The sequence below is a fragment of the Poecilia reticulata genome, chromosome 2 (assembly GCF_904066995.2).
Source record: "Poecilia reticulata chromosome 2, P_reticulata-male-v2, whole genome shotgun sequence".
Lineage (NCBI taxonomy): Eukaryota > Metazoa > Chordata > Actinopteri > Cyprinodontiformes > Poeciliidae > Poecilia > Poecilia reticulata.
The window spans coordinates 19092534-19106170 of record NC_088831.1 but is presented as its reverse complement, the minus strand read 5'-3'; the positions used below and the strand labels follow the sequence as shown (position 1 = coordinate 19106170).

The 13637-nt window shown below is 41.2% G+C and overlaps 2 protein-coding genes across 4 annotated transcripts in view; one reads left to right on the top strand and one right to left on the bottom strand.

Annotated features, from left to right (window-relative positions):
* Window positions 1–2020: 2020 nt before the first annotated feature.
* esd (esterase D/formylglutathione hydrolase) lies at window positions 2021–5838 on the top strand. Of its 2 annotated transcripts, none has more exons than XM_008436954.2 (9): window positions 2021–2156; window positions 3136–3210; window positions 3324–3412; window positions 3665–3763; window positions 3847–3971; window positions 4061–4180; window positions 4263–4361; window positions 4451–4618; window positions 5560–5838. In XM_008436954.2, exons 2-9 carry the CDS (start codon window positions 3143–3145, stop codon window positions 5638–5640), a joined length of 849 nt encoding a protein of 282 aa, XP_008435176.1. In that variant the 5' UTR covers window positions 2021–2156; window positions 3136–3142; the 3' UTR covers window positions 5641–5838. The 2 variants fall into 2 exon arrangements, with proteins under 2 accessions (XP_008435176.1, XP_081455545.1); XM_081599419.1 differs by lacking the exon at window positions 2021–2156 and adding an exon at window positions 2233–2255.
* A 1299-nt stretch (window positions 5839–7137) lies between these two features.
* The window catches only part of lrch1 (leucine-rich repeats and calponin homology (CH) domain containing 1), a 72273-nt gene continuing 65773 nt past the window's right edge, over window positions 7138–13637 (bottom strand). For both annotated transcript variants that reach the window (XM_081599412.1, XM_081599416.1), the window contains one exon: window positions 7138–13482. In XM_081599412.1, coding sequence (XP_081455538.1) covers window positions 13369–13482 — 114 coding nt within the window. In that variant the 3' untranslated portion in view covers window positions 7138–13368. The remainder of the gene's footprint in view (window positions 13483–13637) is intronic.

The following is a 13637-nucleotide window of genomic DNA, read 5'->3' as shown; positions in this document are numbered from 1 at the left end:
ATTCTATGAAAAAAATCAGAATGACTTGGAGTCATGTTCCACAAAAAAATACTGAACCGCAAATAGACAGCATCCACAGCATTTTTATTTTTTGTTTTTAATTCAGTGTAATACATTTTTACTGTAAAATGTTCAACGGATGTTTATTTGATTCAAACTACCAGAAATATACAAACATATAGGCTTAATATTCACCCGTTCTTAGGTCAAACTTAATGATTGAAGTCCAGTCTGGTTCTTAATTAAATGTAATACAAATTCAACAAATCTATATTCATCAAGATAATGATTGAAAAAAATACATTTACAAATGAAGCAAAATTCTTCATAATATACTTTTCTTAATTTGGATTTTATTAGAAATTTAACCCATGTCTGTCAGTCTATACAAGACGAACACACTGACTAACCCTGTCATTCCATGGCTGCAGGTTTTGAATCGTAACCATGAGTCTTTCTGCATGTCCTCCATAATCCTCCCCCCCCTCCAGTCTCATCATTTCTTCATATTCATTGTCAGACTTTGAAATTTCATTCTTGAACTCCTTCTTCGGCGTAATCTCTATAAACTTCACTCTGCTCCCAAATCGATTTCAAGGCGCCGTCAGCAGAGAAAACCCGGGCCATCTCGATCGATTGTGATAAGGAGCCACCATTGGTAAAGCTATATTTATTGTGTACCGCCACCTGTTTGTGGCTGGGAGAGAAAATGAGAAAAAGAAGATTGGTTCCCGTGAGACACTAGGCAAAACGTGCAGGAATCTGAGCGCACGAGTTGGTGTCGGTGAATGGGATTTGAGCTGATCTCTGACACTGGGGCGGAAACACGAAACTCGCACATTAACATCGACACCTATCACACTTTTCATTCAGGGTCCAGCAGAACCAAACACAGTGAGTGTATTCATATCCATCCATCCATTTTCTTGCACCCTTGTCCCTCAGTGGGGTCGGGAGGGTTGCTGGTGCCCATCTCCAGCTATCGTTTCGGGCGAGAGGCGGGGTCACCCTGGACAGGTCGCCAGTCTGTCGTGTATTCATATCTATATGTTAAAATTGTGCTCGTTTTAAAAAAGAAAACTAAATCGGCTGCTGCCATCTGGTGGACTCAATGGGGAACAGACCACAATGGATTCGGGCAAAAAAAAAAAAAAAAAAAAAAAAGAAAGCTTGTGTGACAAATTCTGCTTTAAATGCAGTCCTCCAGCTCACATGGCTGAAGGCGGAACCATAATCATGTTGAGACGAAGGAGTTTATGTGAGGATGCTGAGTGAATTCAATCTGTTTTATGGGGGCAGTGGGCGGACACGATTTGAAACGGTCTAATTTAGGAAGCAGCTGCAGGACGAGAGCACACCGCCGTGCTGCCGCCGTGTGATTTAATAAGTCGTTTACAATCCAAATTGCGCTCTTCGATGGGTGAAGATTGCAGAGGAAACAGATGATACGAATATGACAGAAAGACGCATGATGTGTGAAAACAGACATGAGAGAGAGAGAGATGTGAGCAGATAAATATGGGGCTTGATGTGAGTGAAATGAGGCTCGACAATTTCAGCATCTCACCAGGAGACGCTAATTTGAATGTGCAGTGGTTGAATATGCTGGTAGAGAGGGCTTTTGGTTCTGGACCTTTTTATTTACTATGGTAACAACATGTGATCATACCTGAGGACAAACTGCTTTAAACATGAACACGGCTTTGCATTAGCATTTCTAAACCTTAATAATTTAAACGTTGGGTCACATTACAACCAAAAGCTTTAAAGCATTTTATTGAGGATTTTTTTGACAAACCAAAACAGGTGAAGAGGACAGAAAATGAAAAATAACATGAATATGCAGTTGTATAATATTGTGCAGTATTGTACAACTACACACTCTCTCGACCAGTTGTCTTTTTCTTTCTTTCCAGGGTTTATAAGAAGGTCCTTACTTATACTTTCGGAAATTAAAATAGCAGGATGTATTTCCCCCCTCTAATTTGGCGCCCTCTTGAGTATAAACTCGTTCAGTGCGTCTCAAACTGAGTTTGCGGGCGGCTCTGTGACGTCATGACGTTAAACCATTGACGCTCTCTCGCCCTCTGCTGCTCCTGGTTGTGGAGTTAGCAAAGCCAGCACTCTTTTCCGTGCAAACCCAGTGATTTCCTCAGGTATGTTAAAGAAATTATGCGTTTAATTTGTCAGCTTATTGCTTCACGAGTGTCTAACTGCAGTAGCTGCAGGCAGGCATTCAGAAAAAGCAGCTACAGGTGAGTAAAGTTAACTCGGTGCTAACTTTACTTGCCAATTCCTGCACGCCCCCCAACATACCACAAGCAAAACTCTTGTCTAAATTTGGACAGTTTTTCTCTTTTCTCCCGTTTATACCTTTGTGCTAAATATATTAATGGGAATAATAAACGCGTTTAGATTTTGACAGAGGTTTGAGCAGTTCGGCTTGATTAAAACTCTCCCTGATTAAACCTTATCTGGTTTATTGTGCGCTGGTGTTAAGCACAGGATAACAGTGGAGAGTAACTGGGACGGTGGAAATTATATAAGCGGTTATATGTGACAGATTTTTGTGTTGTTTGTTTTTGTAGCATTGCATGTATTGTCTCACGCTGATTTATTTGGAATGAATGGTTGTGGAACTGTTAAAATCAACATATTACTGTGTGTTTGTGCTAAATTTGGTCTATGCTCAGGATGGGATGGACAAAGGTCACGATAACTTTCCTGAGATTTCTCATGCTTGTGTTACAGACAGGTGGGAGCTGGTCTTCACCAGCACGAGCACGGAAATACTTAAATATGCATTCAGTCACTCTGAAGTTAACAAGTGACTTGTTATGTCATTTGTTCCACGAAGTCTTACAGTGACAGCTGGCAAGTCATGTTCATGCTTCATGCTGCATTAAATGAAACGTGCAATAAGTTCTAAAATATTATTATAATCATTTAAAGCCATTCTGGACGACACAAAGTAATCTTAGTTATCTGCTTTTAGACCACTGTTTATGCTCTTGCACCAACGTCGGCCGGTACTGATGTTTGTATATTTTAGAGCTGAATGATGAGGAAAACGTGATCTGTGGTAAAGCCGAGGATATGTGACGATGACAATATGAGTGACCTCCCTGTCTGCAGGTCAGCCATGGCTCTCACACAGGTGTCCTCCAACAAGTGTGCCGGCGGCTTCCAGAAGGTGTTCGAACATGACAGGTGAGACAAACGGCCGTCCTCACCTTTGACCGCAAAACAGGACATTCAAATGTGCCTTAAAAAGTTGAGCTTTACTGAAGTCGGTTAAATTCTTGCCTGTTTTCTGTCCGCAGCACTGAGCTGAAGTGTAAGATGAAGTTTGCCGTTTATCTTCCTCCCAAGGCTGAAACGGATAAATGTCCCGTACTCTACTGGCTTTCTGGTGAGCCTCAGGCCAAAACATGGTGATCATGCATCCTTAGAAAGTCTTAAATTCATGTATCTAAACATATAAGGCCTTAAAATGTCTTCATTTCATTTAAAAAATGCAAGTTGGCCTTACATCCATCAATGTAGTACTTTTGAAAGGTTCTGCATCTCAGTGGTTTGTGCTGTTGGACGTTTACCAACCGTTGCCGTATTTCCAGATTGTGGAACGTGATGGAAACCAGACTGAGGTGTTTTCTCTCTGCAGGCCTGACGTGCACCGAGCAGAACTTCATCACCAAAGCAGGCAGCCAGCTGGCTGCAGCCGAACACGGCATCATCGTCGTGGCGCCGGACACCAGCCCACGTAAGACGACACACACTCAAAAACACACCACAGTGGGTCAGAAAGTGAGTCTGTGGAACGAAGTGACGGTGTTCCTGCCTCAGGTGGCTGCAACATCGAAGGTGAAGATGAGAACTGGGACTTTGGGACCGGAGCTGGTTTCTATGTCAACGCCACCCAGGATCCCTGGAAAACCAACTATCGCATGTACTCGTACGTCACAGAGGAGGTGCTCCAGATTCCTTCCACCATCTTGCCACCAAACACTCACCTCTTCGTCTTCCCGTCATCTAAACCAACATCCGTGTCCCGTTTCAGCTCCCCAAGCTCATCAACGCGAACTTCTCCACCGACCCGGACCGGATGTCCATCAGCGGGCACTCCATGGGCGGCCACGGGGCACTCATCTGCGCCCTGAAGAATCCGGGCAAATACAAGGTAACTTCCTGTTTCTGCTCAGACAGGAAGTTGGATTGTGTTTGCTGTTAGACGTTGATTCCTCCTGACGTTCCCCTCGCAGGCCGTGTCTGCGTTCGCCCCCATCTGTAACCCCGTGCAGTGTCCCTGGGGGCAGAAGGCCTTCACGGGTTACCTGGGAGCCGACCGGTCCACCTGGGAGGTGGGAGCCCTGCGGCCTTCTGCTACAAAATAAAAGCATGTTTCAAGGGAGAAATGCACTTTTTCTACAACGCTGCGTTTGTTTTCCAGGCGTATGACGCCACCGTGTTGGCAGCTTCCTACTCCGGCCCTCAGCTCGACATCCTCATCGACCAGGGTCGAGACGATCAGTTCCTGTCTGCCAGCCAGCTGCTGCCCGACAACCTGATCGCCGTCTGCTCAGAGAAGAAAATCCCCGTCGTCTTCAGACTGCAGCCGGTCCGTCCCCAACGCCTCAAATTCTCTGATTTCCAATTAAATTTTGATCTAAATCCCAGCAGCATAATGCTGCAGGCTCCATCGGTGGCTAGGAGGTTGAGACGTCTCAATTGCAGCTACTAAGCTAAATTCAGTCATCATTTGCAAATTTTGCACAGACTTTACCATCTTCACCTAATCATTGCAACTTTTCTACAAATCTGACCAATCACCTTCATGTTTCCCGTTTTCTTTTTTTCTGACCAATCGCTGCAACTCTGCTGAATGTTGGCTCATCCCCTAAGCCCTCTTCTAATTTAACTTCCTGTTTCCCAATGTCTCTTGGAAGCCAAAGCTACAAAACAAAACCCCTATGATGCTTAACGCTAACATTTGTTGATCATGTTAGCTAAATGATGATTAGTTAATCTATGCTAGTATATCAACAAGAATACTAGTGATGTTATACATCCCTTTCTAGTCAGTCGATGCCAGGAATAAACCCAACTCTTACTGTTGCTTTCCACGTATTTAAAAGAAATCTTTGTCACAAGAAGAAAGTGTCTGGTAGGAGACATTAGAGCAGGTCAAGTTATGTCAAAAATACAGCTTAAAATATTAGTAAATTTGAAAAAGGTGCCACAAATCAGCATATTTAGGCTGCAATGATCACAAAAACATGGCAACATCCTCACCTTGATGTTCAGGATCAGGTTTTCCATGCAGGTCGATGTTATTGCTCCATGTTTGCTGCGCCTCCTTCAGGGCTGGCAGCAAACTACAAGCAGGCGTCCACATGGTTTTCTTTAAGCAATGATTTTCTTCCCTGATTAGTGAAGTGCCTGACTAGCAGTCGTCCTGTCACATAACACAAAACGCATGCTTTCCTCTAATCAATGAGCATATTTGTATAAAATGATTTCTTGCGTCATAGTTTTTTTTTTTTTTTCATTCTCCTGCAGGGCTACGACCACAGCTACTACTTCATCTACTCGTTTATAAACGACCACATCAAGCATCACGCCAAGTACCTGAACGCCTGAGCCGCCATCAGTTCACTGTGACCTGCTGCTCTGACTTAACGCCCAGCTACAATAATGTCCCGGAACAAACCGAGTTAAAATGCCTTCTGCGTTAAAAGCACCTTCAAACCCGACCATGTGATGAATTACTGCGCTCTTGTTTCATTAGAGCAGAAAGTGTCAAATGGGAATTCTTTGGAATAAAAACTCTCATTACTCTTTTGTTTCTTTAAGATTTTTTTTTTTTGTCTCCAACAGCTTTGATCCATTGGTAACAAACACCTCCAGCCAAGGGTCGACATTTCACTTCCTTACACAATGCTACAATAAAAAAAGAATAGAAATATTTGAAAATGTTATAAATTAAATCTGCCAGTGAAACTTATTTTTGCTAATACTAAATAGGCAGCATTATCTAAAAATCTTTTTTTTTTTACTTTACGTTATGCTTTTCCCTAACCAAAAGCACTTCCCCTTTAAGAAATAACTTACTCAAAACAAGCTCCTGTATCTGTCTGAAAAATCACAAGCAAGTTTGTCTTGTTTTTGTTTTTCTTCCTCAAGTATAGAAAGAGATTTGCACTAAAAATTGGACAAAAATATTTGGTACAACTTTTTTGCACTGTAAATTCAAGAATATAAATATTCTGTTTTACACCCAAATTTCTTCATTCTTCTAAAGTTTTTAGAATATTTAAGAAATTTGAGTACAAAATATTTACTTGGGAAATCAGGATTCCCATATAGTCTGGAACTTTGCTTCAGTATTTTCCAGGTCTTTTCATATGGAAAAACAATGTTGTATTCCCCAACCCTCATCACATTTTCTAAATATTAAATTTCTCTTAAGAGTCCATCTTCCATTTCATCCTTGTATAGTTACTTCTATCCTTCCTTCTTTCTGCTTTTCTTTATTTACTAAGTCCTTCATTTTTCTCCTTCAGAGTTTTCTTTTTTCCCTCTGCCGTCCCTCAGTTGTCGTAAAATGACTGAATGTCTTTACTATTGTACATTTTGAAATTACTCTAAAGTGACCTAGAGGTACACAAAAAAGTGAGACACTTTTAGACTTGTGAATGAAACAAAATAAAATGCTATTTTACAAACCAGTAATTTGCCATAAGAAAGGAACAGGCTGAAGCCCAGGATTATTGTTGCCAACTCAATCAGAAACTCAAAAATGAAAAGGGATGGGAAAAACGTCAAGTCGTGGTGAGACAAATCTGACCTAAACGGTGAAATTTTAATATAAATCAAATCCTAAAAAGCAACTTATTTTTTAGAAACAGAGTTTCTTATTGGCCAAGAAATGGAATAACATCAAAAACTCAAACATTATTTGATTATTTTTTTGTTTTTCTCTTACTTAACCATGTCTGGAAATTGATTAAAGCAACTTATCCCGCTTCAAACCCTTCAAGTCTTGATTTAACAGACGAATCGCTTCCCAATTCATCCAACATTTGTATCGTGTGTTTCCGACATTTTGGAAGGTGCAGCCAGTTCATAAAAGATGTGTTTTGTTTTGACATGTGAGGTCTTTACTGATAGTGATGAGAAATACAGTACAGTATATACAGTATTCACAGCAGTTAAGGCGACGTTACAGGGACATTTCATGCACGCTGTACATTTGACAAAAGTTCACAAACTCTTACAAAAGGGCACGTTTACATCGAAAGTTCAGCAAACCTGAAGAGAAGTCACAAAAAAATAATACATTTGCTCCCTGTCAGAAAAGTACAAAAACTGTGAGCATTAATACAAAAAGAAGAGACGTTTAAAAAAAAAAGAAGCAAAACTGCTCAACGTTCAGCAGGCACACACACATTGTGTTCACTGGCATCACTATTCTAACCTAAACTCAACCCAGATTTTTCTCAGTGGCCAAAAACGAAGACTTATAAACACACAATTTAAAGTGCAGAAACCCTCGGGGAAGCAGTCGGTTTGGTTTTATTGCTTTTTCCGCCCCCTGAACCGCTGAGACTCGATGTGCACCGAACCGTGGAAGACCCAAAACGAAGACTTAACGATCAGATCCCTTATTATCACCCTGGACTTCCTGTTCCTTTCTCCCGCAGCGGTGCCAGGACATCGCCATGATGCGTTTGGGCGAAGTGAGTCGTTTCGACACCAGGAATGTTAAATATCAGAAGTTTGAAACACGATTGGTAGCTCTCAGATTTATGGGAATATACCGATTTCTGTTCAGCCGAGCTGCCCGTAGTGTTGAAATACGCAAAAAAATGATCATTTCCATACAACAAAAACCCCCAGCCTTTTTCAGGTGGAACATACAGTACGTAACGTCTAAACTCTGCACATGGTGATAAATAATATGTACAGGTTATTCTACAATAATAATAAAAAAAACATTTAACATTACAGAGGATGTTTGTTTTGGCAACTATTAAATCCATCCAGTGGAAGCTTTTTTTTGTCTAGTTTCTAAATTAAAAGTCCTTATTTTACTGCTGAATCTGGAAGTGGCTAAAGCTTTGGAAACAAAGATGGAAAAAAAACAACAACACTGCAGTTCAAGAATGTTAAAGTTTCTTTCTGGCTCTCCAGACAAACTGGAAACATATAGCAGACCATGTTTTAGTGGATGCTGTAAAGGGGCAGCTCTAGTTTTTAACTGATTTTAGGTTTTAATTGAATCATTTTAATGCCACTGTAGTACCAGCTGCCTGCCTGTGGAGGGCGACCTTTTCATATCCATGCGTTCTTCCTCTGGAACAAACAGCAGAAAACGAGCTGCACCATAATCTAAACTGAGACGAGAAATATTTCCACATGAATACAAAAGTTAGCCTTAATTTGAATATTTTAAGACTGCAGACCGTCTAAATCAGTGTTTCTCAACCTTTTTCGGCCCAGCGGCCCCCTAGCCTTTATCCAGGTCCCTCACCAAAAAATTTGTAGGCTACTTTGCACTGACAATTATTTTATTATTAATGTTATTATCATTATTGTAGATGTTTTGAATCGGCGCACCGATTATGTTTTCCCGTACACTTCAGCGCGCCTTACGCTCCTTCACCTCGCGCACACAACGGGGTAAATGTAGCGAGTTTTGTCTAAATGAAATATCTGAACCACCACCATCACTCCAGAACTTACTCTTTTAAACCTCTTCTCGGCTGGGTGTTTTATTTTTTTACACTTTATGTTGAAGAGTAGGGAGAAATATGCTGCGCTGACAACACTCTTATGTTGCTAGGTAAAGAAGACTCAACGTTAGCAAGAGAGCGCGAGATGGCGGGTTACATGAACGCTGAACATATTACAGCAAAGCCGCTTTGCTAGGCTAGTGATTCAGAAATGCTAACCAAACTAATCGATAATATAAGATGTGAAAACCCACCACAAAACTGTCCTAAAACGATGCCTGCGTTGACTAAAAAAAACCCAACAAAAGCTCAAGAAATAACATTAAATATGCATTAGGTGTGTTGGATGTAAGAAGTACAATGCTGAATGTTTTGAAAGAGAGTTTCTGTGTTTTTATGCATCAGCTATGAGCGGCGTTTCGTCTCCGTCCAGTCAAAAGGATGTGGCTCAAAGTTCAGGAGGTAAAACATCTTGCTCTCTTACTACAGAGTTCAATGGGGGCAACATAATTTTTCTGCCCCTTTAAAGCATCCATTTGTGCCAGGTCTGCAGAGCAACATGATGCCAAAGGCCACACACACACTATAAAATACTGTTGACGAAGCACGCTGGGTAATGAGGCATCAACAGTGCAGTAAACCAAGCCCACCCTGAGTCACACAGTCAGTAATCTCACACAACTCCAGCCTGAAACACACACACACACACACACACACACACACACACACACGCACGCACGCACGCACGCACGCACGCACACACACACACACACACACACACACACACACACACACACACACACACACACACACACACACACAGAAAAAGCCTCTTCAGCGCAGTCAGCAGGCCAAAGGAATGTTTTGCTACATTAATTTGAAATTTGCTCTCCAGAGCTGTGAGAATCTGACTTTTTGTTCTCAGACGTTTTAAAACTCAAAATTATAATTATTTCAAAATGTCTTACAAAACAAAACAAAACGAACACTTCAGCAGTCCAGGCCTGAACGAGAGGCACGATGATTAGCTCACTCCTCTACCTGCGTCCCAATGTCAGATATCCACGAGTCATCGAGTTTTAAGGAATCAATGACAGATGGCGGGCCCTAGGGGGCAGACACAGAAATGTACAGTGCTGGAACTTTTCCACATTTTGTCTTGTTACACTTTTTGTCTGTTTTTTTCTCATCAACACAGTGTGTGTTTTGGCACATTAAACAAACTGCATCTGACGGAAACGCATCAACAAGTCCATCTGTTCCATTTCCACTGGATAAATCGGTTAGTGGCGCACGAGAAAACGACGCAGAGAAAGTCAGATTAGTGTCCTCCAGAGAGACAGTGACAGATATACACCCGCGTCAGAGACAGTCACAGGTCAACTTTAGAAAATATACACACTTATACCCAAAATATATTAGAGAAAAATAGCTTTGGCCTATTTCTGTCCAACTCTATACAACAACTCAAGCCTGTTTTTTTTTTTTTCAGCTTCTCTTTATATTATAAATATCTTCAGGTTTAAATAGAAGTAGATAAAAAGCCTTCTCCCTCTGTCATAAGACTTTAGTATTTTGGTTTGATTCTCTTCAGAGAAGTGAGAGCAAAAACGTTTCAACTGTAAGCTCAGTAGAAAAACAACTAATTATATCTGTACACAGTCCCAAAAAAAAGAACATTTCAATGACGTGTGCATAGGCAGCGGGATCACTGAGGCGCCTAACATATTCAGACTAATATGCCAAAAAAGTCTAAATGTGTCCAAAAATGCTGAATAAAATTTAAAGTTTCTAAAATGACTTATGTTTAAAGCCAAAAGGAGGGATTCAAAAAATTACTGGAGGGGGAAAAAACGTTGGGAAATTTTAAATACATCGATTTTTCAAGGAAAAAGAAAGAAAAAAAGAAAAAATAAATACATTTTCAATTACATCCAAAAGCATTTGGCAAAAAATATCTCAATAAAAACACTACCAATTTCTGGATTAATCATCAAAAATAAAATAAAAAACATTTTTGGCATTTTTTTTTATGGCTTTTCTTATAAAATAGCATAGTTGATTACAGTAGAGTGGACCCTGGTATTCATGGGGCTTAGAGACCACAGCTATCCATGAATAGTTGAAATATGTGAAAAACTATTAGCAATGGCTGTTTTAATAGTTCAAATATCCAATATGCCTTCATCTGCATTAATACGTACAGTGAAAACCGTATTAGCTTTACGCAGAAGCTAACATCCAGCCTTCACTTTTTTGTTTATGCTAGGAGCATGTGGTGGTGAATTTTCATAGGAAAACCCGGAGTGGAGTTTTAGCGGTATGGTAATTTTTCCTGTTAATCAAGTGGAATGAATTCTTTCATGAAGCAACCGACCCTTTGCACCTGACGTCCTGCTATTCAGAAAGCAGCCATGATGGAAGTCAAACCAACACATCTCTGCGTTAGCTCCTGCAAAGCTGATCAAAAATCAGACAATATCAGCCTAATACTGCTTTTATTTAGTTGATTTCACAGTAAAAATATCAAAGATCGGCTGAAAACAGACCTGAATCCACAGCAAACTTTTTTGTCTGGAAACTTTTTGACGAGGAAAGAAGACAGCGATGGATAGTAGCCACTAATTGTAAGGACCAGCAGCCCTTGATGTACTCGCAGATTTGGAGCAAACATTTTTTGCAAGGTAAGAAAATTAATGTTAATACACCTCTTAAGGAAGTGAGATTAATAAGACGTAATGTGTAGCTGCATTTCCATCGACATTTTGAAAATAAATTTGCCCAATAGAAACACGGCAGTTTCGTTTATAGATAAAAACCCTTAGCACTGGCAAGTAAGGCTGTATAATAAAATCGATTCTACAATATTTATCGATTTTCCCCCTATGAAAGTATCGATTTTTTATCCGGAAGTATCGATACATTAAACCATAGGAGTCCAGTGGCTTATACGCGTCTTTTTAACATGTCTGATTTGTGACGGCGTAGCAGCAAGACTCCACGTCCCCCAGTCTCACTTTCCACTTGTGCTAAAAGTTCTCATTGTAAACTTTTTATAAAAGTTTTGCACAGATTTGTAATGGAAATGCAGCTAATATTGTACTATGGAGAAGGTACTTGGCTAACCATGATAACCATGGAGAAATGCCCCGCCATCATGTGATTTGATCAAATCGATGAATACATCAGAAAGCCAAAGGTCAGTTTCTAAGCTAGCTATTTCTGACTTTTGTAAATACTGCTGTCTATGAGCAGTGGCGCAAAAAGTGGGTATGTAACGCATAGGGGCGCAGCACCAGAGGGGGTGCCAAAACCCCGTCTGGAGGGGGCGGCGCGCCGATTATGTTTTCCCATACACTTCTGCGCGCCTTACGCTCCTTCACCTCGCGCACATAACGAGGTAAATGTACCCTTCACGTTTCGTCGCCTCGGGGGGGGGGGGGGGGCGGGGTGCTGAGTGAGCGTCGCTCCTTCACCCTGACGTTCCTTCCCTCGGTCGGAGGGAGGGGGGGGCACCAATCTATGTTTTTGCATCCACCTGAATAGTGTGTAGTTGCGCCACTGTCTATGAGCACCAAGTGCACTTCTACAAATAAATTAGCTCGACTTGAACCAGTAGATGTAAAAAAAAAATTGAAAAAAACCTGGGAAAACAATCACCACCGCTCTGTTCGATACTCCCGTTCCTCCTTTCTGACGTCCATCATGGCGGCTTTACATGATTAGGTGACGTACTTGCAAAGGGTCAACAGAAACAGCATTGGGGGAAGTAATATTTAGTTATTAATTTTGGGAGGGTCCAAACAAATATTATCTAAATGTGATTCACAATTATTACGTTGTCCATGATAGTTGTCCTGGATTGGCTACTGGCCAACATCCCTCTGGCTAATAAACATCTCCTCTACTTGAACACGGCCTTGGAAAAATGTCTTTTGTTGCATGTTATGGGACAGAAAAACATGAAGTGATAGTTTTGCAAATTTGGGCATAAAAATTGGTTTAAAATGTGAATTCTCATAGAAACACTGCTGTGCAAACACCAGCCAATATCATGTTAAGTATCATTGCACTGAGATATTTCAGCTTCTCAAGCTGCATTTTCTTTTCAATATTTGATAATATCTAATAGTTTAGATATGTTCTGCGAAAAAAAGCACTAGTAGGCGAATTTTTCACAACTTGGAATTTACGTTCCACAGTAAAATCCACAAACACTGTGTGGGTCCACTGTATCTCCATTTCTGCTTTTTGTGAATTTCCTTTCTCCTTTTCATAATCGTCACAATATTTTACCAAAAAAAATGGGGACCAGCCAATGTGAAGATTTTCTTACAAAATGTGGGGCCTCTACATCTGCCCCTTTTAGCTGATCACAGTAAAACAAACAAAAACAAAAAGATCCCAAACTCCTGATTTTTAGGGTTTAAAAAAAAAAACCTTCAGTGAGCCAAGCCGCTCGACTCAACGTTCCTCTTTCCGAGTTAGAAAATAAACCCGCTCCAGACGGACTTGGTTCCCTTTCTGCACGCTGACGAGGGGGAATTCAAAGTGCTGCGTTACTGCGAACGGCGGAGAGGTGAACCGTGGCGTCACGCGGAGCGGCGTCGCGTCGGTCCCGTTGCTCCGCTACTCACACCAGCAGGGGGGGTTTGGAGGAGGCCTCGTCCACCAGGGCCTGCACCATGACACACACCTTCACCAGGCCCTTCTCCTCCAGGATGTGGTGAGGCAGACACAGCTTGTCCTGGGAGGGACAGAGAGGGACGAGAAAGAGGGAGGGAGGGGGGAAAAAATGCAGGAGCAGATGCAGAAAGAGAGACACAAATCTAGTAAATATAAAAGGTTTGAGGAGAATGTGTGAAAGTTTCCAGGGTCTGGTCTGCTGTTTGGCGTAGTACC